At 43.1% G+C, this 26424-nt stretch overlaps 8 protein-coding genes across 8 annotated transcripts; 1 reads left to right on the forward strand and 7 right to left on the reverse strand.

Annotated features, from left to right (window-relative positions):
* The first annotated feature begins 296 nt into the window (after positions 1–296).
* Positions 297–2110, forward strand: LOC6532730 (heat shock 70 kDa protein 14). The gene has a single exon (XM_002093436.4). The coding sequence runs from the start codon at positions 458–460 to the stop codon at positions 1997–1999; it is 1542 nt and encodes a 513-aa protein (XP_002093472.1). The 5' UTR covers positions 297–457; the 3' UTR covers positions 2000–2110.
* Positions 2111–2121: 11 nt separating this feature from the next.
* Positions 2122–6185, reverse strand: LOC6532731 (DNA primase small subunit). Its single transcript, XM_002093437.3, has 3 exons — positions 6022–6185; positions 3386–3554; positions 2122–3329 (listed from the first exon to the last, which is right to left on the reverse strand). Exons 2-3 carry the CDS (start codon positions 3543–3545, stop codon positions 2173–2175), a joined length of 1317 nt encoding a protein of 438 aa, XP_002093473.1. The 5' UTR covers positions 3546–3554; positions 6022–6185; the 3' UTR covers positions 2122–2172.
* Positions 3573–5741, reverse strand: LOC6532732 (PHAF1 protein CG7083). Its single transcript, XM_002093438.4, has 2 exons — positions 5428–5741; positions 3573–5365 (listed from the first exon to the last, which is right to left on the reverse strand). Exon 2 carries the CDS (start codon positions 5357–5359, stop codon positions 4043–4045), a length of 1317 nt encoding a protein of 438 aa, XP_002093474.1. The 5' UTR covers positions 5360–5365; positions 5428–5741; the 3' UTR covers positions 3573–4042.
* Positions 6186–6242: 57 nt separating the features above from the next.
* LOC6532733 (peroxisome biogenesis factor 2) lies at positions 6243–7476 on the reverse strand. The gene is made up of 4 exons (XM_002093439.3): positions 7341–7476; positions 7201–7278; positions 6714–7145; positions 6243–6658 (listed from the first exon to the last, which is right to left on the reverse strand). Exons 1-4 carry the CDS (start codon positions 7374–7376, stop codon positions 6347–6349), a joined length of 858 nt encoding a protein of 285 aa, XP_002093475.1. The 5' UTR covers positions 7377–7476; the 3' UTR covers positions 6243–6346.
* Positions 7477–7930: 454 nt separating this feature from the next.
* On the reverse strand, positions 7931–9966 carry LOC6532734 (adult-specific cuticular protein ACP-22). Its single transcript, XM_002093440.4, has 3 exons — positions 9864–9966; positions 8774–9013; positions 7931–8632 (listed from the first exon to the last, which is right to left on the reverse strand). Exons 1-3 carry the CDS (start codon positions 9873–9875, stop codon positions 8396–8398), a joined length of 489 nt encoding a protein of 162 aa, XP_002093476.1. The 5' UTR covers positions 9876–9966; the 3' UTR covers positions 7931–8395.
* Positions 9967–16493: 6527 nt separating this feature from the next.
* Positions 16494–18320, reverse strand: LOC6532735. Its single transcript, XM_002093441.3, has 3 exons — positions 18170–18320; positions 17446–17584; positions 16494–17388 (listed from the first exon to the last, which is right to left on the reverse strand). Exons 1-3 carry the CDS (start codon positions 18200–18202, stop codon positions 16619–16621), a joined length of 942 nt encoding a protein of 313 aa, XP_002093477.2. The 5' UTR covers positions 18203–18320; the 3' UTR covers positions 16494–16618.
* Positions 18321–18791: 471 nt separating this feature from the next.
* On the reverse strand, positions 18792–21064 carry LOC26534760 (cuticle protein 8). The gene is made up of 3 exons (XM_015194096.3): positions 20905–21064; positions 20559–20790; positions 18792–20029 (listed from the first exon to the last, which is right to left on the reverse strand). The coding sequence occupies exons 1-3, from the start codon at positions 20908–20910 to the stop codon at positions 19848–19850; spliced, it is 420 nt and encodes a 139-aa protein (XP_015049582.1). The 5' UTR covers positions 20911–21064; the 3' UTR covers positions 18792–19847.
* Positions 21065–24676: 3612 nt separating this feature from the next.
* On the reverse strand, positions 24677–26424 carry LOC6532736. Its single transcript, XM_002093442.3, has 2 exons — positions 25775–26424; positions 24677–25140 (listed from the first exon to the last, which is right to left on the reverse strand). Exons 1-2 carry the CDS (start codon positions 26179–26181, stop codon positions 24729–24731), a joined length of 819 nt encoding a protein of 272 aa, XP_002093478.1. The 5' UTR covers positions 26182–26424; the 3' UTR covers positions 24677–24728.

Genomic DNA, 26424 nt, shown 5'->3' on the forward strand with positions numbered 1-26424 from the left:
TACTTCTTGAAAGTGAGAGGAAATTTACTTATCGAGTAAATCGACTAGCTATTTTCAATGCTTAAAAAATTTTTTGAAGCAGTCTAAATATCCAAATAGCACAAACTAGTTTTGTTTAGAAAATCCTTGTACGCTATATCGTAAATAAATTTATATAAACATGAATGTATTTTTTATTGTAATTCGAAGAACAAATATCTTTAACTTTCACGTCTTATGTGATGTATGGAAAATATTGAAGACATATAAAATCAAAATTGGTATTAAACTTGGGATACGTATATATCGACAAAGTGACATCGCCGTGACATAATACCCCGCCAGTGTTGCAAAATACTCTGCCATACAACACTACCGCGCGTGCTGGAAAAAAAAACGTGCGCGTTTATTCGTCGCATTTTGTTAAGATTATTCCTTAAATCCGAGTACTTCTGCCTCCGAAACCGACTCCCCAAAGATGTGGCCGCGATTTGGCATCAAAATTGGCAACAGCACGCTCTGCATCGCCCACGTGCGCGCGGATGGCAAGGCGGAGGTGATCGCCAACAAGCAGGGCGATCGAGTGTCCCAGGCATGCCTTCTCTGGGACGGAGTCTCGGAGATCGAATGTGGCCTTACGGCCAAGCAGAAGATGGCCACTCGTCCGCGCCAGGCGGTGGCCCACAGCTTTCAGCTGCTTCAGCCTAAGGAACAGCTCACGGAGGAGAAACTGTCCAGTGCGCTGCGGGAAATTCCCTGCGACTTTGACAAGGAGGAGCTGGTGTTCCGGATGGAGCACACCGTACCCTCTGAAAAGGAGGACCAGGACGACAGAGTTGTGACCAAGGACCTCAGCGCCTATCAGGTGACGGTGGAGCTGCTGCGCGCTGAGCTGGAGCTGGCCCATCAATATCACACGGACGGGGAACAGGCACCCATCGCCGTGCTCTCCATACCCAGCTACTATCCCGCCTCGGCCTACAAACTGTTAGCAGATGCCGCTCAAACCGCTGGCTTCCACGTGGCCCAGATTATTAACGAACCCACGGCCGCCGTTCTAGGCTACAGTATCGGCGAGGAGCAGACGGAAGAGCTCCGCCATGTGCTGACAATCAAATGCGGTGGCTTATACAGCGACATCGCCTTTTACGCCGTCCAAAATGGCCTGTTCGTCCAGCTGGCCACTTTCGGACCCTTCCCCATTGGTGGCCGGCAATTCACCGAGGCCTTGGTGCAGTTCATTTGCGAGGAGTTCCGCCGCAAGTACAAGCTAGATCCGCATGAGTCTCGTCGCTCAGTGGCCAAAATCCGCACTGCCGCCGCCAACTGCAAACACATCCTGACCACCATGCCTTCCACGCAACTTTATATCGACTCCCTGATGGACGGCGTTGATTACAATGCCCAGATGTCGCGTGCTCGCTTTGAGAGCCTCATCCAGCCAGTTATCAATAACCTCATCCAGCAACTGGGCGAATGTGTGGAGCAGGCGCAAAAGGAGCATCCTGGATTGAGTAAAATTGATGACATCGTTCTACTCGGCGCCACAATGCAAATACCCAAACTTCAGGCGGCAGTAGGAGCTCGCTTTCCGGACGCGAAGCTCCACAACAGCCATTCGGCGGACGAAGTGGTGGCCATCGGCTGTGCGCGCCAAGCTGTGTGCCTAATTGACCCCCTCGAACAGCAGCTTCACAAGGAGGAGGATTGCGTGGTGGCTGAGGATGACCTGTACATTTGGCACGGCAATGACGAATCTAACGCCAAATTGGTCCTGGGCAGAGGTAGCGTTCTGCCCGCCAAGATACGGATATCACTGCCCCAATCAGAGGAGGGAGAGGGTGACGACATAAGCAAAGGAGCTGCTTCGTTTAAGCTGCGCACTGGAGAGAGCGAGATACTGGCCCGTCTGCCCGACAGCACGACACCGGAGGATGGCCTTTACCAGCTAGAGGTTGAGGTAGATGTGGACGATAAGGATGGCAACGTGGTGCCGCTGGTGCGACTGCGCTGCATGTGAGAGCCGGATTGTGAATCGGTGCGATGTCGCCTAGACTATTTATTGTTGCTAGCCTAATGATTACGATACAAAAACCTAATAAAGATAAATACGAAAGCGGCAAACGAAAAAGTGTGTGCATATTGAAATATTCATTAACCTTTATTTCCTTATCATAGATTTTAAAATTATAATCAAAACTGCAAACTGGCAGATTTCTGGCTGCGCTCTAGTTTTCGCAGGAATTCCTCGAAAACCACCACACCCTTGAACATGCTAGTCTTCTTATGATCCTTGATGCGGCTCTTATCCTCTGGCGCCTCCATGTAGCTCTTGCTCTTATCATCAAAAGCGTTGATCTCGTGCAGCAACTGGGTGATCGTGGGCACTGTGGTGGGATCAAACTTGGCTACAGCACTTACACTAAATGGAACGCACACTTTTCCAGTGGCGGGATGTATGCAAAACGGGGCCTTCAGCAAATGGTTGAATCCTCTAGTGACGTTAATGTCCAAACGCGGATAGAGCAGTCCAAGCTGGATCTCGCTCACAATGTTCTTCAGCTTACGACTCCAGGCATTTGCTGCGGAAGTTCTCATAGAGCTGGCGTACTTAATGAAGCTCTCCCAGACGAGTCGCGAATGGGCTCCATCCTCCAAATTCTTTTGCAGATAAGATTCTAGTTCGCCACGTGCAGAGTCATCGTGGACCATGTTAAGTAGTTTTGTCACTCCCTTAGGAGTCCCAAAAAGATTCTGATCCTCCAGTACGATCTCCTCGAACATGGGCTCTACTATCTTTAAGGCTCTCTTTATGCTATGATGCGGTCGCTCTCCCATTGCGCATCTGGGTGAATTGCTACCCGAGAAATTGGCATAGGTAATGATGTTAAGGTATTCCGCCACAGCGTAGCGACCACGTCCGTCCAAGTGACGAGCTTGATGGTCGCAGACCCAGCAATGGATACCTCGTCTACCGGAGAATATCCAGATAATGTGCTCAAAACCAAAATCCTCCCGCAGAGCGACATCTATAACCCTGGCAGCCAGCACCATAAACTTCCAGCATTTGAGGCACACCTCTGCTCCAGAGCAACAGGTACGCACATCGTCGTAGTCCGTCATATCGATATCAAAAACCAACTCACGTTGCACGGGCGTTAAGCCGCCAGGAATTGAACGATGGTTTTTGGGTTTGGTATGCATCACTGGACCTATGTCAATCTTAATAGGATTCCTCGAGCAGATCTCCTTTTCCAATTCAGCCTGGGTGTCAAAGCACAGATAACGTATGTAGATATCGTCCTGAAGTGTAAAGGAGATCTCGCGATTGCAAAAGATGGCATCCTCAGCTGAAAAGTGTAATGATCATAGGCTGCGTTTAGGGATTGCAGTTGGATGCACTTACATAAGCCATAAGAGAGCCAACGGTAGAAGGGCAAGTGGGGAAACAGGCGCCTGTAGTACACGGGCAACATATCCTGCAGGACCTCGGGGTTGTAGGCATGCACAGCAGTCGTCTGTTGCTGTGGAGCCTGATTCTCTTGATCTGCGACTTGTTCGGGCATTTTGAGTAACTGAAAATAAACCATATATTTAATGATTAAATCCAATAAATAAAGCGATTACTATTGACCGTACAGAAATCAAAACCATTACATTTTTTGTCGAAACCTTATATTTATATATTTTTTTTTGTTGATTTTTTCTTTTTCAAAGAGAGATACACGATTGGAGCTTAAAGTACTGAAATATATTAACGACATGCATTTTTTAAAAGTAAGAGGCTTATTAATTGTCAGTTATGGGTCGAAACAAATCGAATCGAGCTATCGCAATGGAATACCGCAGAATGAACATGGTCAGAGAGTTCGTCCGATGATTGGCTTAGTTGACATTGGAAAACTACGTGGACCATGTATATATATATTACTATATAATGTATGAGTCTATTTTACGGCTAGGTTAGATCATTGTTGCAGCTTAAAGATTAGAGCACGACAGGCGGGCGTTCCCTTGTTCAGCATCATGGAGCAGCGAAAGGAGCCCAATAAATCCCACAAGTCTAGGCCACTGTGAGGCGAATGTCCTGCATTTTGTGCTGCTGCCAGGAATGCGCTGGCTGCCTGGGAGGTGCGGTATTGTAGAGCGTTACCGAGGCGATGTGGCTGTTGGGCATCACTTCGAAGATCAGGTCTTGGTAGCCATAGCAGAAGGTGGAACCAAACGGATTCGCCGTGTTCGTCGAGCTAGCGCGATGCAGCACCACTGGCCGCTCTGAGGTGGCCAATGCGCTGCTGATCGTGTCCCATTTGGTGTAGGCGGTTATGTTCACATGTTCTTGCTTTGTCGGCGTCACCAGATCGTGACCACTGTCGCTCATTGAAGGATGATCCGCCTGCAGCAGGAACTGGAACTCGCAGCGATGGTACATGTTAAAGTTGAAGTGCCCGGGATAGTTGGTGTGCAGAATGAACTTCTTGCAGGTCTGCGTTCGTGCATCAAAAAGTACATCAATACCAAGTGTGAAGTAGTTGAAGAAAATGTCACTCCGCTTGCTCTGCGCTTGTCGATTGACACTCGAACTGTGTATTTTCATTTTGTCCTCGCTCTTGAAGAATATACGATTGGGTGCTCCTAGACTGGTGGCCACATCCTCGCAGCTATCGCCGAAGAGCAGCTCTCGCGTAAAGCACTGGCGGCGTGGCTCCAAAGCTCTTCCCGAACCCTCAGTGAAGAGCTTTAGCTTCAGCCCCTTCGTGTGGCCAAAGGAGGTTCGAAGAACAGTGGCCGATTCCAAATACATCTGGCGGTGATAGCAGGTCAAGGGTAGGGGTGGTGCCCTGTTCTCGGACACATTACTGCCTGCGTAAAGAGACATTTTGGACACGACGGGTGAGGCGCCATTCAGGAAAACCAGAGAACCCAGTCCATGGGCATAGCCCGAGTGCAGCTTGCTGTCCACGGGAAAGTAGAAGCTTAGCCCGCGAAAATGGAGGGCAAACAACTGTTTGGCTGCATCGTAAACGCCAGGATGCGTAGCTCCAAAGGAGTGCTCGATTTGCTCGATACTCGGCAGCACCTCCGGGGAGTTGAAGTAGACGCCGCCATAACGCAGTTTAACCAGTTTCATGTTGAAAACCTCGATTGTTTTTAGACGCTGATTGACGGGATCAAAGATCAAACGAACGCCATCCTGCGGCAGGTTGATAATGATGTCCACGCCAAGGGGAATGGTATCCGAGTACAGCACCTGGACACCCTTTATGATGCCCACCTGCGACTGGATGATGGAGATGGCCTGCGAGAAGTGCATGCCCAGGACAAATTCCCAGGCATCGCAGCCCATGGAATTCTCCGGCGCGATATCCAAATCAAGCATTTTCACCTGGGGGTTTTAAGCGATCCTTGTTTGTTATTGTTTCTGCTGCGAGTCGTCAACTTACTGACCTTGATATGTGAAATCAGCTCGCTTTGCGAATATATTTAAACAATAATATATACGCAATTGATGGCCAAGTGTATGTGGTGTTATTATTTCAGCACTTTCTGTTTTCAATTGCTTGCTCTGGTTTTGCTCGTTTTCTTATTTTTGCTTGTTATGCTTTTGTTTACTTTTATGCAATTACGCAACTCCAAAAAAATAGTTTAATTCGTGGGTTTTCAACTACTTGTCGTGTTCTTGGCGAAGCGATAAATTGTATTGTTTTCTTCAAAAAAATTCGGACAAAGACGAAATGCGCAGCAGAAAAATGAGATAATAACAAAGTAATAGCGTTGCCAGATCGCCGTGGGCAGCTGATTAGCGAAATTGCAAAACAGATGGGGTGTGGCTTTGCCTTTTAAATAATATGATTATTAATCAAGCTTTTAGTCGTGCTAACTAAGCTAGAGAATAAAATTCGTGTACAGCTTCTTAAGAATATATTTCATATTATTGTTGAATTTATTTGCCACATTTGGCAACGCTGGTTGAGAAAGCAACAGCTGTTCTCATATTTTCGCGCGCTTTTTATATACCAAAGATGAAGATTTAGAACTTACTTTTTGGTCCTAACTGGAATGTGCTTGGCTAGTCCGCAGTTTACTTTGGATCCACAAGGCTTAACACTTCACCCAAGCTATTTTTTGCCTTTTAATTTCGTTGAATTATACAGTATTTATAAGTTTTAATCGCACGACTTCTGGCACCGTGCCTGTAAATAATTGCTGGTATTGTACGACTACCAACACTACTCTGCCTGCCAACACTAAAAGTACACACATTTGGCGGAATATGAAAATTATTTGTTTATTACTTACAGCCCACATTTTGCTTAAAATTAATTTAAACATGTATAAAACCATCACTTGCACTATTTTCCTATTATCAGACACTTTGGATTCCCGACTCGGGGCACGTAGAACCGCACTTGGGGCAGCAGAAACTGGCATCCGTTAAAACATTGGCATTAAGGCAATAATAACAATAGATATGACCGCAGCCCATGTGGTGGGGCAATGTGGGTCGATCCCCACAGAAGGTGCAGGTGGTGCTCAGGGTCATCTGCGGCGACAAGAAAGCCGGGCCATTTCTATCTTCCAACCGTCGTCCGGAAATCGAGTGGCCAAATGTCCATGATTTTAGCAATCTTTGTAGCTTACGGAAATTGATGATGGGCAACACCAGTCCGAGGATTTCCTATAATACAAGTGGTGGCATAACAAAAATACTACACGATCTAACCAGCACTTACCATAAATCCTCCCCAAAGCAGCTCCCTCGTTAGGTACTTGTAGCCAATGTCCCTCCGTTGGTTGTTCCTCAGACTAATGTAGTCCAATCCCAGTAGATAGTCCACCAGCGTGGGCTTTCGCCCTGTCTTCAGGAACCGAAAGTAATTGAGGATGTTCAGTACTAAGGCACTGTTCTCCGCCCACGTAATCGCCTCGCTAAACCACTCCACGCGTCTGGTTAAACGCCGCTCCTCCCAGCTCTTCACGTAGCCCGGCAATACAGTCAGGGCAAAATGGAGCACCAGCCTGGAAACGGTCAGCTTCTCGGCATCATACGCCAGAACCAGAAGCTGTTGGCCAAAAGTGGAGCACCGCTTGCCGACAGAACCAAACCATATGGCTGATTGAATGAGCAAGTCCAGCTCCGGTTGGATTTTGACGAATAAAACGGGCTGTAAAAGATATATGCTATTAATAGGCCAACTATGACGGTATTTAGTAACTAACTGAGATTGCTTGCAAGTTCTCCAGCAGATTATCGCGTATCAGGCGGGCAATGTCCTTGTTCAAATAGATGGCATCTATCTAAAAGGTAAACATGTATCATTTTCATACTTTTAATTCATCAATATGTGTGTTAAGCTCACCTGATTTACACGTGGTACGTATTTGTTTTTCTCCATTATTTTGTTTATATTTTTACCTTTGGCTAGCTGACCATTGATATATTTCTTATTTACATGTACTATGCCCTTTCTTATCAACTATTAGAGATGGCGATAAGTTCACTAGGTATTATCGGTATTTTTTAACAGTGCTGGTAAAGTAAGTCGAAAAACCCCGCCAAATTTAAACTATTAATCTTAACAATGATGTTTTTTTTTTTTTTTTTTATTTGTAATTGAAATCAGCTTATATATCAATTACTTCGACATTTTGACGAAACTCCTGGTCTTTTCACCATTTAGGAAGCATTTTCATCCATCATTTCAAATAAGGCTTATGTAATTTCAATGAAAACAAACCCAAAAAAATCAATGAATTGAAGAACTCGTTTGAAAGCCGGAAAATATATCTAACGTTGTCTGGTAATTTGTGGAAATCTTGCCCATTGCCGTTTACGTCTGGAAACGTATAAACCAGTTGGTCAGTTGAGACATTTGGCCATTTGTTTGAGGAGTACAAGTTCAATGATTGGCCCCCGTCTACAAAAAATTATGGCCAGTGGTCGGGTGAGTTTTGATTTTATAAAAAGTACATAATTCACACTTTATTACACAATTTTCAATTCGTTCGTTCGATCTCTGTAACAAGTTTTACGAGAAGGCATAAGTATACATTACAGTTTACAGATTATAGATTATAGATTATAGATTAAAGATTAAGGTATACAGTCGAGTAGTGATTGGTAAATTCGTCTGAGCAGGTAGTGACTAAGGATCAGTTGAAAGCGGAAGATACACATAGAAGTTATTCGCTATCACAGAATAAAATACAATATACAAAATGTTAATGAAATGGCCATGGACAGGATGTGATCCTTGGCCTGGGTGTGTGCTGATGTCCTAATTACGAGATATGAAGCTGATTCCATGGTCGAGCGATGTGGATATGCTTGTCCCTCCTCCTAGTCCTCATAATCCTCCTCCCACTTCCGGCTGATGAGCAATTTGGCTAACTCTAGTGCGCAGTGTGTCCTGGCTTAGTAATGGTGCTCATGCAGCTCCTCATGATGATGCACTGGAGCGGTCTTGTGGACCACGGCGTTGAATCCATTGTGCTTGTCGGCGGTGTAGTCCACGGTGCGGATGGAACCATCGGGCTCCACCAGCGAGTACTGTCCCTTGACGGTGTCGCCATCGCGGGTCTCGTGCTGGGACTTGACATCTCCGGTGTGAAAGTCATTCACGCCGTACTTGAACGCGTACTTGGGAGGAGCCTGTAAAGAAATAATATCAAAATGTCAAGGAATTGTCATACATACATATATCCCATTCACCAATTCATTTTGATCAAGAAGTTTTGGTTTGATCATATCTCATAAATAAGTTAAAAACAATCGATAATACGCTATACTCACATAGTAGTCCACATGTTCATCATGTCCGTGGGATTCGTGGGTCTCGTAGTGGGGCTCGGCGTGTTCGAGGTGACCATGCTCCTCGCCCAGTGAGATGCGTTCGATCTGGTGGTGGCCATACTCGTGGATGGGCTCCGGTTCGTGGTGGGCCAGGTGCTCGTAACCATGGCTCTCCTCGTAGTACTGGTGCTCCAGCGGATAAGCAAGGCTCAGGCACAGAGCCGAGGCGAAGATCAGATACTGCAAGATCAGATAGGTGGGTGCATAATTAGCAACTAATTGTTTCCGTTGGCGGAGTGCAAACTTGCAACTGCTGCAATTAGCGGTGGCCACATGGAGTGGGTGAGTGAGTTTGGAGGACTTGCTGGCCACAGACAGTTGCTAGCCATGTTATGGCTGCTTTGTAAGCAAATTTCGGACGTTTTTCTTTTGCTGGTCTTAATGAATTCATAATCAAGTGTTTGCTGTGGTCGACTGACGCTTTTGTTTGGATTTAGTGGTTACTTTGTGGTTTACTGGCTGCCTGTAAATATGTTGGTAAACTCAGGGGGAGTTTTATTTAACTAATGCAGATATTTAGTTTTTCTTTCTGCATCCTAAACAGATTACCTTTAATGGGGGGTTTTGTTTGAAAATTGGTTTTTGTGGCTGCCTTTGAATTTGTTTTTCAATTACCACAAAATAGCTAATGGTACAATTTTGTATGTACGACTTTTGGTACTGAAGTTTGGAGATCCTGACGATTATTATAAAAAGCGCTCTTTTTGAGCTCCTAGTAAATGATCCTTTTTATTTATATTTTTTCCTTAGGATAGTAAATAGTAGTATTCATATTTCGGATATTAAATAGCATTCTTTGTGATTCTAAATAATTAAATATTTAAATTAACACAATTTACAAAATAAATATCCTTTTAATGATTGCTGCCAATTTGGAACACATTTTCCACTTCACCACCAAATCACTTGGATATAAATCCATTAATATCACTTGATCCTCAGATCGTTCTGCAGTATCCTTGAGGATATATTTCTTGTACAGTTTGTTGTTCACAATCGTTATCCTTTATCCTTGGCTCCTGCTGCTCACCTTGAAAGCCATTTTAGTTTGAGTTGAGTTAAGCTCGCGATTTGTTTGGAGATCACTGGATGACTGCACGCAACGACTTTTCACCACTGAATAATGTGGTTGCAACGAAAATGCGCCGCTTTTATATGGTTAGGAAGAAAGTGAATCGGCTGGCAGCGGTAACTCGGTGGTTCGGTGGATTGCTGGATGGGATTCGTGGATCGGTGGCTCAAGCGGCGGTGGTTGGAGCAGCGACTTCGGTGTCTTTGGTGAGCGGAGCGTCTCTTCAAGCAAATGTAAAACAGTTCACTTGTGGTTGTTGTTTGCCATTGTTTGGTGTTTGATGTTTGCAGCCCCCATGCACTTTGAATAAAAAGTCGCTGCAATTCTGAAAAATATTAAAAAATCTACGAGTATGTATATTTTACATAAAACATATTTTACATTATTATGTAGACACAAGAAGAAATGTTCAAAAAGTGCTTCCAATGTATTACATATATATTTCTTTCTTTTGACCATAATTAAAACACCACAACATGCAAATCTGGTAAAAGTTTCATAAATGAAAACAAATACTACAATTTTAAAAATTCGTACAATTTATTTTATTTAAATTTTAAGCAACACATTCAACATTTTCGATGAGTGCTTGTCGTCCAGGACTCTTGGTGTGTCATTAGTGACGCATGCGATGGCGTTGATAAGTCGTCATCGATGTGGCTGATCGGCAGTTGCAACATTGCAACATCTCTCCCCTCCACCAACCCCCTTTCTCCCCAAACCCAAGTTTGTTAATATTTTGGTATTTTCGCTTTGGCCAACTTGGCAGCCTATTTGCATTGCAGGTCTGCATTGTTGCCGTGCAAGTAGGCTCATTAAACGCAGTTTGACCCAAATTTCGAGCTGATGATTTTCGTGGCTGCTGCTGGGCAACATTTTCGGGGCAACCTTCTATTGCGGCTAGCCTCCGGTTAATCGTTCACTTTTAATGCGCTGATTTTCGTAAATTCGTAACTGGTAAATAGCAATTTGAATTGGCTCTGCAGGCTGGCCCAATATCAGGCTATTTTGTAATATTTAATTGTTTCACATAAAACAGAAGTTTTGTTCACAGCTCTTTTGTGTGTGTGGGCTCCACATACTTTGGCTGCCACGTACTACACTTCAAAGTTAAGTGCCACAATTGCGATAAAGAAAATTAACCAATGTTAGCCCTCTTTTTTTTTTTTGGGTCTTTCGTCAATTTGCAATTGGTTGGCGCTAATTAGGCAGCGAAGCGTGGAATTTTGTGACTTTGGGGTTCTCAACTCGAAGGTTGAAACAATCGTTTTGTCAAATGCATTAGTGACACAAATGTGTTTTGTTTTTCAATCACATTTCAATTTGCTGGCATTAAAATATATTAGGTTAGCCAAAATTCTTATACTAGATCTTATATACTTTATTTGCAATTTCTCCTTTGCAGTTCTCCCTAAAAAAACTAATGAAATCCTTATTATTTTCCCACAACTTTAAGGAAATTCCTCAACACGCTTTTGTTTACTTAACTCCATACCCTCAAATTCCTGCCCATCATGCACTCGTTCAACTCATTTCCATCTCGGTAATCTAGTTCATCGGCAAGTTGTTTGCCAATAACTCGAGAAATTACTTGGATGTGTATGTGGATTTCGTGCAGCTTTGCAGCAAGCACTTTGCATGGCTCTTTTTGGCAGATCAGCCATGGGAGCAATCCAATCTGGTCAAAACGAAACGAGTGACATCGGGTTGATGTACTCTTAAATACAAGCACAATTTTAATTGCTATATTATGGTCGACAACGTTTGACAACATTGCGAGACATGACAAACCAAAAAAAAAAAAACTTCGGTGGGATAAAAACAAACATATTTTCACGATGATTACCAATCCAATCCCAGTAAATCCCGAAGCAGCGCAAGAAATATGGCAAATAAAATAAATGCTTAATTATGGCCCACGATTTTGGGGTCTACGTCTGCTGCTAGTTTATATGTTTATATGTTTAGCTGGAGAGCGTTGGCGTTGCGGGCAGGTGGAAAAAATAACGCAAGTCAACATGCCACACTCGACAAACGGCTGCAGTCTGCAGTCTTTGATGCACATACAGTCACGTACCGCAGTGTATCTGCCGCAGCATTTGGCAATTTGACGAAGCGCCGCAAATTGAACGCATTGCTGATACAATTTGGAGCTCCAATTTGGTGGATTTTCAAAAGAGAGTCCATCGAATATGACAAAAGGCAGTACCTTCCATTACAATGTTTTATCCTAAAGGATTGTCAGGCACTTCCTACTTCTCCTATATAAACTTATTAAACTATTAAGCTAATTTAATATATCTCACACACATATATATACCACACTATAAATCTTTATGAATATAAAAAGTTGTAAGGGTATACGCTGTTGGCTACTCACTTACTGACCATTTCACCCATTTTTGTCTTGTGATATGCAACATTTTTCGGCTTATTTCGCTGCCACTTATCGGCTCAAAAACTTAAATTTTTTTTCGCTGTCGCTGTAATTGCACACCAAATTTTCATTTTGCTGGCCAGCAGGTGTTAATTTTTGGGTTAGCTATAGTTTAGATTCACTTCGCTTTTTGTTTTTTTTTTTTGCTTTTGGCCTGGACTGACTTACTTTTACCCAGAGCACTTGGCTACTCAATCAATTCCCACTCACTCACAAACACAAAAGTGAAAAGTCAAGACGCGTTGTTGCTGCTTTTGTTGGTTATGCGCATGCGCGCATGTAACAGCTGCAGGTAAGCAGACCAAGCAATTACCTAGTAACTCATATTTACCGTTAGACATTTAGTACATGCATTAACTTGGCCAAAAGCAGTTGAAGTGCTCCTGCCGCCGCGGCCACAGCCAAAGCCGCAGCTTTAGCTATTTCTGGTGTACATTTGCGACATCGGCGAAAAAAAAAAAATAAAACAAAGCAATTGGACAAAAAGTTTGTTACACTGCAAAAAAGAAAAAAGATTTTTTAATTATTTACAAAGAAGTCTTATATCAAGAATTACATATATGTACATACTACTGTGCTGTATTTACTCTAGATTTTTTGATTCAAACAAAAGTTCATATGGATATTTATTTAAATAGTTTACTTTATTAAAATTAGATTTAAATAAGCGCTTTACTTTTCCCAAGCCAACTACGATTGGTATGAATAGTTTTGCACAGTGTAGCTTAAGCGATCGCTTGCAAACATACAACAACAATGGCTGGCAATCAGCAGGCAACTTTGACTTTTGTCTCATTGTTTCATATTTATTAGAGTCGTCCCGGCTGAAACCTTACAACTCAACAGGCCAGCGACGCGTGCATCTTTCCAAAATTGTTGTGGGAATTGGCTTTGGCTACAGTTTTTGGCCACCGATGTCGATGTTGCTCTTTTAATGGTTATCCTTTTATGCGGCCGGGACTTACGCAACCCAAACGGCAGCTGCTGTAATTGAAAATTACATTCGAGGAGCCCAGTGGTGCCAGGGCATCCCAACGCATTCAATTACCAGCAATTTATATTCGCTCATTCGCAGGCAATGCGCACCAAACACGAATTTACTGGGAACTAGTTGGCTCGGTCTCGTGGAGAAATGAGCGTGGTCAAAAGGAAAATGGCTAATTGCCAGCGCACATTGAACTTTAAAGTGCAAAAGCAAACGAATGTAATGACAGCAAGCCGTCGCACTTTTTCACTGTTCGATCGTTTTCAGCCAGCACACAGTGCGTATGAGCAATAAAAGTGAAGTGGAGGCAGTGAAACCATCTTCACCTGTGCCGGTGATACTATGTTGAGATTTTATTAGGTGTAAAATTAGTGGGTAACTGAATGGTAATTATAGGAAATATGCAAGAAACTATTACAATTGGTGTGGAACTCACTCTTATTCTTTATAAAGTATAATAAGTAATCCTTTTTTATAAATTGACTTTATATAATAAATATGTTTAAGGAATAAATCAATATTACATTTGATGGGTTCAAAATATGTAAGTTATAAAGTTGTCAAATGAAATTTCCTTATTAATTGATATATTAGTATTCCCTGTTATCCTCAGAACGCCTCACTAATCCCCGTCAGCTTCGATTTGGCATTCTTCATTACTCAATCGCATCCACCCGACGGCGCCGTCAGCTTCGATTATGCATTCCGTGATATAACTGATATAACTGGCGAGTTGAGGCATAATCTGAAAAGCCTTTCAACGGTAACAAATAATATTCACTTGAATTCGGTGCGGTAACAGCAATTGCACCCGCCCCATCGCGTTCGGTGCTCCCCTCGACTTCTGGCGCGGGTATTAAAGCCGCGGCTGCTGCCGTTGACATAATAAATAGCTGAAGAAATTAATTAAATGCAAATTGCCAAATCACATAATCATATCAGATGGCAGCTGGGACAGTCGCGAGCGACACTCATTTTCGTTTTCATTTTTCCAGACTTTTTTCCAACACATCCCAGATACTCTCGTGTGTGTGTTTAGCAAGACGCGGAAAAGTCGACGACGAGCGACTGAGCAATTTTCCAATTGATTTTCTTGCAGCTCTAATGGTATCATTGACTAATCAAAATATTTACGCTTTGCATTCACAGGCCCGCTTTAATTGTTAAATATTTTAAATTCGCCACCAAGTGCCGCTGCCATTTTCACACATCGAGTGTGTGGCGGTGTTGAGGAAATCTGGTGGCGTGGTTTTCCCATGACGACTTCCTTGGACTTTCGGTTTCTGCCACCGGCAAGAGCGTCTCATTAATTAGGCGCCAATTGAATGTGTCTCTTGCTCCCTCTCTCTCTTTCTCTCTCTCTCCACTTCCTGCAGTGAAAAGCGCTGAGTTTCCCAAGGGGGAAAAGTGGGCGGGAAGTGGCACGGAAAAGTAGGTTAAATACTTTTACCTTATTCCGTAGCCGGCTAATTGCTGTCATTTTTGGCGCTGCTTTGTTTTTCCTGCTGCCGAGCGGCGCGGAGATGCAACAAATTAACAACTTTTCAAGCTCGCCCGAACCGGATATTATGAAATTTACCAGTTTCGAGTGCCATATCGAGATTATAAAATGGCTAAATTTATGCAACCGCCTCGGGCGTCAGACGATTGGACGGCAGGACCAAAAAACCGGCTGCAGATCCCCTAATCAAGTTGTCAGCCTGCACATACATATTTCCATTCGGCGCTCAAATATATTGCGTTTTATTAGTTTATTTATGAGCTGGCCGCTGCAGGGACAACGCCCGCGAACTCAATGTTAAGTTGAAGTGCAACCGAAGTGCAACTGAAGTGCCACTTGTGCAGTGGGGCCCACTGTGCGGCTACGTAATGCCAGCGCATTGCATTACGTATACGTCACGCCCTAGCCAAAAAACGAGGGAGAAAATCATAAACACTTTCACAGAGCCACTCAATGGGGTGGCAGTAATGGTGGTGCAAGCCATTTGCCTCAGCAATTAGTTAATGACCGAATATGTATGCCGAAAAGAAAGAAACCAATGAAACCCAATGATTTGGAATGGTTTGAAAGTAGCAGCCGTTTAATTACCATACAATAAAGCAGCCGAGTGCATATGCAAGTTTACTCAGTTGCTATAATTAAATATGTGAAATGCGAGCAATGACTTGTGGAATAATAATTTATATAATCCCTAAGAACAGAGTTTGCATACACATATCAAACTATCTGTGGCCTTTCCCCATCCGAATGGGTTTTTATTTCTTAGCCACTTCACTCAAGCATAAAAGTGAATGTGCCAAGATACAAATTCGTGGGCAATAAAAGCCAACACAGTGAATAAAAATCAAGCCTGTGCAAATGTAAAGTGCTAAAAAATAACAAATACCGTGTAAAGTGTTTGCTGTGTGTGCTTTTGGCAACGAAATTTCGCAATCTACGAAGAGTGTGCGTGCCACAAATTAAAGCTGCCGCAATAATGGAATAATAAATCAGCATAAATATGCATTGGATGAAAAAGAAAGCGCAAACGATAACAGAAATCAAAATGCAATTCGCATTTCCTTCCGTTTTTATTTTCGAGTTTTGCGCGCATGGAAACGCATTTGGAAATTTGGAGCAATTAAATGGCAAAACATTTACACTTGACTGCAACGTGATCCGTACCGATGTCTTCCTGAATGGCGGGAATATCCACCTGGAGAGCGGACCAAACCCAAACCCGACCCCTTGTGGGCGACGCGAATTAACCCACAGAGGCAATAAAAAATGAAACTTCAAAGGCGGCAAGCGCCTTAGATTGGGATCAAGACGCCGCCAATCTGGCTGCTCCACTTTGGCACCCGGAACATATTTTCCAAAAAAATGCCACAGACACTCGGCACCTCTTATTATGCCGTTCAATGCATGGAATTCTTTTGTGGCTCTCAATTTGCCTTTATGGCCCAATTGAGATCACTTTTTTATGGCCAAGGTATCGGCAAAAGACGTGGTGAATGAAAAGTGAAAGAAGCTTACCTAATAACTCTTAACTAATATTGCTCATGTGCACAAAGAAAAAAATAACTAACCGATTTTACAGCACAACATATTTTTAAAAGTTAAATAATAAATTTATAACATGTAATAGAAACTAATAAATATAATATCCACAAGATTAAATATATATATATTTTTAAAGAGATTTTTATTCAACTAATATTTTTTCTGTGTAATTTGGACAACAACCCCTCTTTAATATTGTAAAAAACTCCTAAGCATTCAGTTTGGCCTGCTGAAACATTTTCAAACATTTACTCTGGCCTGGCCTCACTTAGATTGGGCAAATTGGCCAGGAATTCACGGCGATTTGCCTCAATGGTTCGCCGTTGCCAATTTGCATCGTCTGGACTGCTATTGACCAGTGGCCTGGGCGGCGGTAAACTGGCCTCCGGCTCCTCGACTTGTGGAGCCTTCTCGGCATTGTTGGTTTTGGCCCTGTGGTATTTTGAACTTTCAGTTTGCTTGGGTGCTGCAGTGGTGGTGGCCTTGCTGGTTTCTTGATCCGCGGGCAGTTGGAAGGGCACTATGGGAAACTGCTGGGGAATTAGATTCTGAACTGGGCGACCCTTGGCTGGGTCCTTGCCCTGGATTACATCGAGCACCGCCGGCTTTAGCACATCCTTGGTCACATCGATGTGGTTTAGGTCGAGACCATGCTGTTCCTTCAGCTGCTGGGCCACATGATCCGCCACATGGGAGACGCTCACGTTGAGATGGCTCTTGGGATCCCAGGTGACATTTGAAGGAGCATCCGCTTTGCTTCTCTCCACAAGGATATCCGGTCTTTCGGTGGGCCAAACTGATTTGATTTTCTCATCGCCTGCTTTAAAAATCTGTATCTGGGCCGAGTAACCTACATCCTCAGACGCCATGTATTTGGTTACCTCAATGCGTCCATCTGCCCTTGCATATCCATAGCTTCCCTGGATGCTGCCATTCACAAATCGCTTCTCTTCTCGAAACTGAGAGTTCTGCGTCTGTGGATCATCTATCTCATAGCCGAAGGAATATGTGTTAGGTCCTATGAATAAAATTAAGAATAACAAATAATGTTCAAGGATTCCATTATGTTGCCTACCATAAGGCTCGTGCACGAAATAGTTTTTCACTTTGGCTTTTTCTTTCCCAGGTTTCACTTCAGTCTGATTGTATACTTCGACTTTTGCTGGCAATGGATTGGAGTACGCGGCGAATACTTTTGTGCTTAATACAAAAACCTGCAAAAGAAATAAAATGATCAGTATATATTGAGGCGTAAAGCTTGGGTAGCTAAGTAAAAAAATAATTGCATTCTGATCTTTAATTGATTGGTTGATTTAATAATTGTAAAAAGCTTAGGTGTTAAATTAATTGATTGTGATGCCAAAAATAATTAGACACGTGTTTCCACCAAATAGGCCAAAATCAAACGAAAAACTAAATATATATTAATATATGCACACAATTATTTATTTTATTTGCTATTTCTGTCATATTTCCAATGAAAAATCAAAAACTAAGAAATAAGGCTAAATACATATATTATATTTGATTGCAAGAAATATTATTTGTATTTTTTTAACTTCATTTTATTTAAGCTTTTTCAATGAACAAATCTATTTATATTTATTAAACTGTTGTCAATTTTAAAGTACATATTCAGAACTAAACATTTTAGATAATGCAGAAAAAACGTTTTTATTGACTTTCACTGCCAGAACATTTTATATGTCTGAGTACCTTTTTATGTATAAAAATACACAACTGAACATTCCTGAGCATGAAACTAAGTTCTTTACGATTGCCAATTTTTAAGCACTTACAGAGAACCAAAACAAATTTGACGAATGGCCCATGCTGAATTTTAATGCTCCTCGCCTGTAGATCGATGTATCACATTTATTTCGGTGCTATTATTATAATTATTTTATATTTGACCGGTGAGTTGCGCGTACTTTCGATGGCAATAGCAGACTGAAGAACCGAGAAGCTAAAACGAAATGGAGAGGCCCTCCATGTGGGTGCGAATCCCCATTTGGAATACTTCACCGGAATGCTAAGTAATTTTCTTATTTTTGCTCTGCTAATTATTCTAATAATTATTTCCCAACCATGCTAATCTTCACAGCCCTCGCTGTAGCTTCAAAAACCAAGCCAAGAAAAGAGATAATTATTATTTTTTCAATATGATTTTTTATTAATTTTTTTTTAGTTTTTTCTTTCTATTTCCATAATAACGTTTTCGCATTTCGTTTGCTGTTTGCTGCTGGTGTTCTTGCTGTGTTTTTGCATACAAATGTTTATGGGGAATATATAGTACATAAATGTAAGACTCAAATGAACTTTTGAGACGTGAGAGACATGTGAGAGTTTGTTTGTCGTTCGTTTATATCCTCCTAATTGAGTACAATGATTATTTTTTTGTTGCTTTTTCGTATGTTTTTCTTTGTTTGTTTATAATTAAGCTGCATAATTCTTTATAAATACACAATAAATGTGAAAAATACTAAATGCAAAAAATGAAACTAGATACAAAGGTGTCAGACTGAGAGTGAGTGAGTGAGAGATATAAAGAGAGAGAGAGGAAGAGATAGGGAGTCGTTGAGTGAGTGAGACGGGTGAGAGTGAAAGAAAGAAACGGAATGCGGTCACGAGGATAACAGCGGGGATTTCTAGAGTACTAGCTACTAATGCACAATGACCGGCCCATTGCCGCAATCCTTTGCCTTCCAAGGACCTGTTCTGCTAGAGATCCTATCAAACTGTCAGCCATCCCGCAATGGCACACAATTTAGCACGCCCACCGTGGCTCTCAAAGGGGCGTGGCAGTTAAAGGATGCTGGCCACAGTTCGACAGTCATCGCAAAGGCTTCTAAAGAAGATGATGTAGAATAGGAAAATGTATAGCATAAAGAGGAGAGATAGTCATAAATATATTACAAAAGTTTAGCTTGGGAAACTGAAAGAACTAAGCGTATAAATAAAGTTCTATGTACAGAGTGAGGAGAAGTCCTAAGAGAAGCCTTTGCCGTCCTTGAAGTACAATTTCTGGTTGGGACATTGTGTGCAAAAGTCTGCCAGCGAAATCGGTTCTGGTTAATCGTACGTACATATATACAAACAAATAACATAAATCGTGTGGAAAAATTGTCACTCCAATTCCGCTTCCGGTCATCCTTTGCGCGTTCATCATCCGCGATCAAGTCATTCCGAATGCCAAGTCGTTATGAATTTCGTTTTGTTTTCTGTTCGGTTTATATCCTTCGTCCTTGTGCCATGCCAGGATCAGCCGGGTGCCGGGACACGCCCCCTAAGGCGGTCCGTGTCTACTAAACTCTACGCTACGCTTACTTACAAAAGATTTCATTTTCGTTGTTTGTTTTTTTTTTTTGTGGTTTTTTGTTTGTTTTCTTGTTTGTTGTTGTTCCTATGAAGATTCTGGTGTGAATGGATGAGAGCGAGAGGGAGAGCACCGTGGTGACTAAGTCAGGCTCCCGCTTCTTAGTAATGATGCAGCAGGCCATGGGGATGGGCCAGCACGGGGGCGGCATGCAGCACGGGTGCGTGGGCGATGATCTTGGTGGGGGCGGTCTTGTGGACGACGGCATTGAAGCCATTGTGATCGTCGGCGGTGTAGTCAACGGTGCGCACCGAACCATCGGGCTCAACCAGGGAGTACTGGCCTGTAAATGGGTTGGATGGACAATGGACATACAATTTTAAATGGGTCAGTAGAGTAAACAAAGTTGTGATAAATAAGCAATGAGGCAATGTTACATAAAAACCAAAGTTGACATTAATATTACATAGCAAACTATTACTATTGTTTGTAACTGGTGAGCTGTCTCACCAAAAAAATTATGTTTCAATTAAGAATGTGTGGAGTTATAAAAAGTTATATATAATTAACATATAAACTTTATATGAACTGATGAAATAAAGTACTAAAGCACTTTAATATTTGTCTCGTAAAATCAAGTTTGTTGCCTAAGTCTTTCGTTTGCTAGCAGAAAAATTAAGTTTAAAGTTCCGCCTTGCAAAATACGCTAACTGTCTATAGGGCTCAGTGCAGTTCTCTAAAGTTCGTTGCCTAAGTCACCTAATTTGAGTTCGTTGCCTAAGTCTTTTGTTTTATAGAGGACTTTGGTATATTTAAACATTTAGGATGAATTATACCTATCAATTGTGGTAAATAACCCATTGATAACTCACCCTTCACCACATCACCGTCGCGCTCCTCGGCCTGCGACTTGATGTCGCCGGTGTGGGGATCCTTAATGCCGTAGTTGAAGGAGTACTTGGGATAGGCCACCGGCTCGGCGTGGACGGCATGGACGGCGTGCGTCAGGACTGGCGCATGATGCACCAGCGCGGGGGCGTAGTGGCCCAGCTCGATGGGAACGGCCTGAGTGGCGGCGAACAGCAGAGCGATGGCAACAAAGTACTAAAGAGTATGGAGAAGTGAGCATCAGGATCGGGGGGAATCACTTGGGTTCTGGGCTATGGTTGATTGTGGGCAGGGGGCAGGGGGCAGGGTGCAGGGGGTTGGAGCACACACCTTCATTTTAATTATCGAGCACGAACGGCAAACGGACACACGACGCGAACACGTAGCTAAAAACAAGGACGAAGGACGACTGGACGCTGAATCCTGCAGAGGAGGCTGTAAGGAGTGAGCTCGAGTGAGTGAGGACCGTTAAGAGCACGAAATCGTTAGCTGAACTGATGTCTGCAACGATGACCAAAAGTATTTATATACGCGTCGCTCGCCGACGACTGCAACCCGATCAACGACGACTGGAACGAACGACCGATGGCGGTGCAGCTGTGCCACCGGTGGGTTGCGGTGGGTGGTGCTGGTGGTGCTGGTGATGCTGGTGGTGCTGGTGGTGCGGGGGGAGCTAGATGCCAGTTGCCAGCGGAGTAGTGCTGCAGTACCATGCCATACCACGCATGTGCCACAACAATGATCCCCGAGTTCCCCCGCTCAAAAATCTGTAGCTAGGTGCGGCATTTGTTTCTCGGCCTGAGAAGGCGTTCGGTGACTTAGTTTTCTTAGTTTCGCTGACTGTTTGTCTGCCTCTCGCTGATGACGGCGCTGCAATTGAAAGCGACACTTTTGCATTGGCTCTAATGATCTAAGCTCTTTATTTATTGATTTGCCGACATAACTACGATCGTTTTGGGTCCGCACAACTTGGCCGAAAAAATATTATTACCATATCTGTGGCAATCAAACGGGGCGTCGTTATAATTACCACGCCAACGCCAAACCAACAGCAAACCAATACCAAGCCAACTTGCGTAGCTTTCGGGCCACGCAATTTGTTGCCTGACATTTTTGCGACCGATTTCAGTTTGTTATTTCCACGATCTGGAGAACTGTGTGCGGAATTTCGGTGTTGGCAAATAGTTTGACATGGCTAAGCAAATCAAACGCGGCTCAATCAATAATTTTCGGAGGCATGAGACAAATGTTTGTCGCCACGATTGCGAGAAATGATAAATATTATATGGCATTTTTAGCTAAGAGATTGTAGCGGAATGGAATTTGTGACCAACATTTCAGTAAAGATAATTATTAAAATATAATTAATTAGATGATATTCTTTTGCAAGATTGTTAATCTCGTGTTATAATGGTATTAGCTGATAAAAGAAATTCAGCGAACAAAAAGATCCTCAGCCAATCTTGGCAATTACCATTATACTTAACACTAAACTAACTAAACATTATATCTTCAACTCCACCTCCTTTTTTTACGCTTGCTCAACTCAAACAAAGTTTTTTTGACACTTTTTCGGGCAACACCCACCACAAACAGCTAACCGCTTTGGCATAACATATCAGAAAATTATGATTGTATCTTATAAAACACACACAAGTGGCCATTAAATGGAGACAAACAGCCGAGGACCGCCTGACGTCTGAGCAAACGATGGGAAAAAGGCCCAATGTTCGTTTGCTAGGTGCAAAAAGCATTGGCCAGACAAAAAACAAAAAAAACACAACAAAAAATGGAGACAAACTAACAGATACTCAGATCGCACTATAAGAGATCACTTTGGAATGGGCCTGGCCATTAGCATGGAAAGCCAAGACAAAGACACAGAATCGACTTACATAAAACGGCTTTAAAGGCGACACATTTACACGGCAGGCCGAAAATCGCTCGAAACAATTGCTAACCACCAGTGGACCGCAAACAAAAAAAAAAAAGAAATAAAAAGAGTTCGGGCCAAACAAGTTGGCCACGTCACGATCGCACTTTGACAGACCCAAGGAGTCGCAGGGGCTCGGTTTTGGATGTTAGATGGTTAGTTGGTTAGTTGGTTAGTTGGTCACTGGACAAGACAGTTGGAAAATCGCAATGACTACGACATGCTTTGTCTTTGTCTTCGGCTGGATCGATAGATAGATGGATAGTTGCGCAATGGTACCGCCAAGCGACAACATTGCTTGATCGATCGAATTGTTTTGCATGCGTTAATTGCACTTGTCCACGCATGTCCCTCCATCCCTCCCCTTCCCATTTAATTCCTCCTCCACCCAACGAAATCCATATCAACTGGAGATTTATTACACTTACGGCTCCATCTGTCGATAACTAGAACAAACATTTAATCTTGATTTATGTTCGCCTATCTGGCAGTTTGTTTGCTTATGTTTGGACAATGGCTTCATGTGGGCGGTTGGCAGTTGGGGCGGGGCAGTGGAGGCTAATGGATCCATTGAACATTTAAACGCACTTTGCCTGGCATTTTGGAATCTGAGCTGGGTATTATCGGCTATGTGAGACAATAAAAATGGATTGAAAAGGCCCATCGATATCAGTAAAAAATGTAATTTAAGTTTACTGCTTGGGAGCAGCATATTATTAAAAGGTAATTCACTTTTTTATTACTTTATAATAACAATAAGAAATATTTCCATACTAATCATTGAAAAGTCGAGCCACTTAATGCCATAGCTGTTTCTAAATTGTACCCTTTGGCTCAAATGACTTGACAGTTATAGATTTGTGGCTTGATTTATGCAGTGGGCAAAGCGATATTTCGTTTCTTTCGTGATTGAGACTCGAAGGTCTTTTGGCTATGCATTACTCTGAACTGGACAATAGCTCTCGGGGTTATTTCAATTAGAAAGTGAGTGCAGTGAATGTGATCCAGCGCGTTGCACAACGCTGCGTATGCGTAACGTGCCATATCCGGTGGTCACTGCCACAAAGATTACATCCGCTGGATGTTACGCAATCCCAGCACTTCCGATACCCTTTTGTAGAAGATCCAATGACACCTCGGCATCGTATGTCGGCGACTAATTAAAACATTTCCAAATGCGAGGATTCTTGCACGTCTGAGACCGACGCATGCTAACCATGTTTAGAGGTTTTCGCTATTTCATTCTATGCCGCCGAAGGGGCAGGGAGATAACAGGTAAATGGGGGGTTATTAGTGGACCAAAAGTTGGCTGTCAATTAGCCCGGTCCGGTTTAAGCCGTCAGTCCAATTTTGTCACCGGCTCAATTGTGAGATTACCGACGCAAAGTTGGCCAGGCTGCCTGGCATTTCAGCATTATTACCGCATCGCATAGCTGGCACAACCAGCCAGACGTCGCTTTGATCCACTTTTTCCAGTCTGCTCTCTGCATTTCGCACATTTAATGCGATTTTGCGCATTTGCGCGTTTGAAATTAAGAGAGTGACGAAATGGTACCACCAGCCATCAGACATCAGCCATCCACCAGCGACCAAAGTGGATCACGCATACTGCAGGAAAATAGATTTTCCGAGCTTGCAACAAACTTGCCTGTCCAACGGCTCGCTTGATTGAGTCCATGCGAAAATGAAAATCAAAATCAAAATGAAAACGAGCTCGAGATCGAAATTGAATCAAATTCGCTGTCCAGACTGCAATGGAGTGAGTCCAAGTCGAACGCACACGCTTCGCCAACCTGGCTGATATATGTGTACATATCCCAACATGACGTAGATGTTGTGGTTGCATAAAGATCGCCTATTTGCCCCCCTTAACCCCTTAACCCTCTAACCCCGTTAAACCGGCGACTAAAGCTCGCCAGATATTTCAATTAGCAATTTATTTAGATGTTCCACTAGTTCGGGATTTACTCAACGGATTATTTCTGTATTTTGTCTGTGGGCGAAACCACGCAATCAATTACTTTTATAATCCTAGAAACAATAATAGGCTGAAAACTTTATGAAATACCATTTGAATGTATATCCTTGAAGGCCTAAAGATAAAACAAAATTTATATTAATTTTCAAAGAAATTTTGAACATTGTTTATATTATTTGTTTTATGTTTAATTTGTAGTTTATCACATTAAATGAAATATAATTAGTAGGTATTTTTACACGTCTAGTAGTCCTCGCTGCTGGACTCCTCCTGCTGACTGTGAGCATCTGCCTCGACATATCCTTCCTCGCTGCTGCCCTCGTACTCCTGGTGATCCCCACCCTCCTCGCCCCCCTCCCTCTCCCCCTCCTCGTCCTTTTCCCCCTCGCCGCCACCCTCATCGTAATCCTCGTGCACTTGGTACTGGCCTTTTCCCGGGTGCGCTGCTCGCTCCTCCTCCTCCTCGTGCTCATCCGTGTCACCTTGATGGGCCTCGGAGCTGTGGTGTCTCACTTGGTTGTCCACCAACCCATCCCCCTCAGATCCATGGCCGTGCAGAGTTTTCACACCGTTCGTAATAACCTCCGCTTGAAATCCATTGGCATCGTCGGCCGTGTATTTAACCACACGCAAGGTGCCATCCGGATCGACTACGCTGCGTGAAGAGAAATAAAATTAATTCAATGTGCGATTTAATGCATGTGCAGAGGCGTGTAATTGGTGTTTAGTTGCATTTGTATCAATATTCCACATTAGCAAGTCTGTAAAGTGTTGCTGATGACATGAACATGGTGGGAATTAGTAGTATTCAGAGTTTCTTTTTTCCGTAATGCAAATTTTATGTTTAATGGTTTTTTAATTTGGGAAATATTTATATTTCTTGTTAATTGAGTGATAATAATAATTGTCTGCTAATATGTGATCAAATGTCACACATGTTTAGAAATCTACTTATTATTGCAAAAAACTTAAAAATGCATATGCAAAATCACTGTTATATTTAAAGAGCCTTCTGGCAGTTTATTTAGCACAGCACGAAATGATTTCATGATTGATTATACACAACCCGTTTTTAGAAGATCTTATCAAATACGCTGTGTATACATTTTACCAGCAATCTTTGAAATCAACTTGTTAAAATGCAATGCCAACAAACTGTGCCTGCCGCTTCTGATATTAAGTGGTTTCAGAGTGTCCACGATGCCATATCGATTGCAGCTCAGTGTGACGCTAATGAATGCGTTGACAAGTTGTCCCCAACCCAAAGCGCCATCCCAAAACAAACTCACCTGTAGACACCGCGCACCTCGTCCCCGTTCCGCGTCTCCTTGCGATTCTGCAGCACGCGCGACTTGCCATCCTCGACGCCATAGGCGAAGCTGTACTCGGGACGGGCCACATAGTCCACGGTGCGTCCATCGTGGACGGTGACCAGGTGCTCCGGCCCCACCACCGGACCCTCGAATCTCGCATAGGAGTATCCAACCGCTGCGCATGCGTCCATCATTCCGAATCCAGCAATTAGCGCCACCAGTGGCAGCAAATCTTTCAGTCGCCGCGCCGCCTGCCACACGCGTGCCTCTCTTCGCAACGCAATGCGGAAGCCCAAACGAGTTGGAGTCCTCGCTTGGGTTCCAAATCCATACCGAAATCCATTGACGTCTCCAGCTGTGCTGGTTATGCGTCGCTTCTTCATATCTCTCTCTATCAACTGCTGGTTACTTATGACTTATGTTTGGAACCCTTCGATCCCCCGATTCTCGCATACTAAGCGTGAAATGTCGCACTTACCGCCTATTTATATAGCCATGGATTTTGGGGGGGAAATTGCATTTCCGCGAAATTATGCGCTTCAATGGAAAGCAGCCGAGTGGAACTTCAACTTTAGCAGGGATGTGGTCAACCGATGACGTTGGTCCACGCCACAAATTGCACCACT

This window comes from Drosophila yakuba, chromosome 3L, assembly GCF_016746365.2.
Source record: "Drosophila yakuba strain Tai18E2 chromosome 3L, Prin_Dyak_Tai18E2_2.1, whole genome shotgun sequence".
Taxonomy (NCBI): domain Eukaryota; kingdom Metazoa; phylum Arthropoda; class Insecta; order Diptera; family Drosophilidae; genus Drosophila; species Drosophila yakuba.

Coding starts and splice junctions, on each gene's coding strand:
- LOC6532730 (XM_002093436.4), top strand. CDS start 458: ATGTGGCCGCGATTTGGCATCAAAATTGGCAACAGCACGCTCTGCATC.
- LOC6532731 (XM_002093437.3), bottom strand. CDS start 3,545: ATGCCCGAACAAGTCGCAGATCAAGAGAATCAGGCTCCACAGCAACAG. Junction 3,330..3,385: donor TTGGCTCTCTTATGGCTTAT/GTAAGTGCATCC, acceptor TACACTTTTCAG/CTGAGGATGCCATCTTTTGC.
- LOC6532732 (XM_002093438.4), bottom strand. CDS start 5,359: ATGCTTGATTTGGATATCGCGCCGGAGAATTCCATGGGCTGCGATGCC.
- LOC6532733 (XM_002093439.3), bottom strand. CDS start 7,376: ATGGAGAAAAACAAATACGTACCACGTGTAAATCAG. Junction 7,279..7,340: donor ACGTACCACGTGTAAATCAG/GTGAGCTTAACA, acceptor TTTACCTTTTAG/ATAGATGCCATCTATTTGAA. Junction 6,659..6,713: donor TGCTTTGGGGAGGATTTATG/GTAAGTGCTGGT, acceptor CTTGTATTATAG/GAAATCCTCGGACTGGTGTT.
- LOC6532734 (XM_002093440.4), bottom strand. Junction 8,633..8,773: donor ATGAACATGTGGACTACTAT/GTGAGTATAGCG, acceptor ATTTCTTTACAG/GCTCCTCCCAAGTACGCGTT.
- LOC6532735 (XM_002093441.3), bottom strand. CDS start 18,202: ATGGGCCATTCGTCAAATTTGTTTTGGTTCTCT. Junction 17,585..18,169: donor CAAATTTGTTTTGGTTCTCT/GTAAGTGCTTAA, acceptor TTTCTTTTGCAG/GTTTTTGTATTAAGCACAAA. Junction 17,389..17,445: donor TTTCGTGCACGAGCCTTATG/GTAGGCAACATA, acceptor TTTTATTCATAG/GACCTAACACATATTCCTTC.
- LOC26534760 (XM_015194096.3), bottom strand. Junction 20,030..20,558: donor CGACGGTGATGTGGTGAAGG/GTGAGTTATCAA, acceptor ACCCATTTACAG/GCCAGTACTCCCTGGTTGAG.
- LOC6532736 (XM_002093442.3), bottom strand. CDS start 26,181: ATGAAGAAGCGACGCATAACCAGCACAGCTGGAGACGTCAATGGATTT. Junction 25,141..25,774: donor GAGGTGCGCGGTGTCTACAG/GTGAGTTTGTTT, acceptor CTCTTCACGCAG/CGTAGTCGATCCGGATGGCA.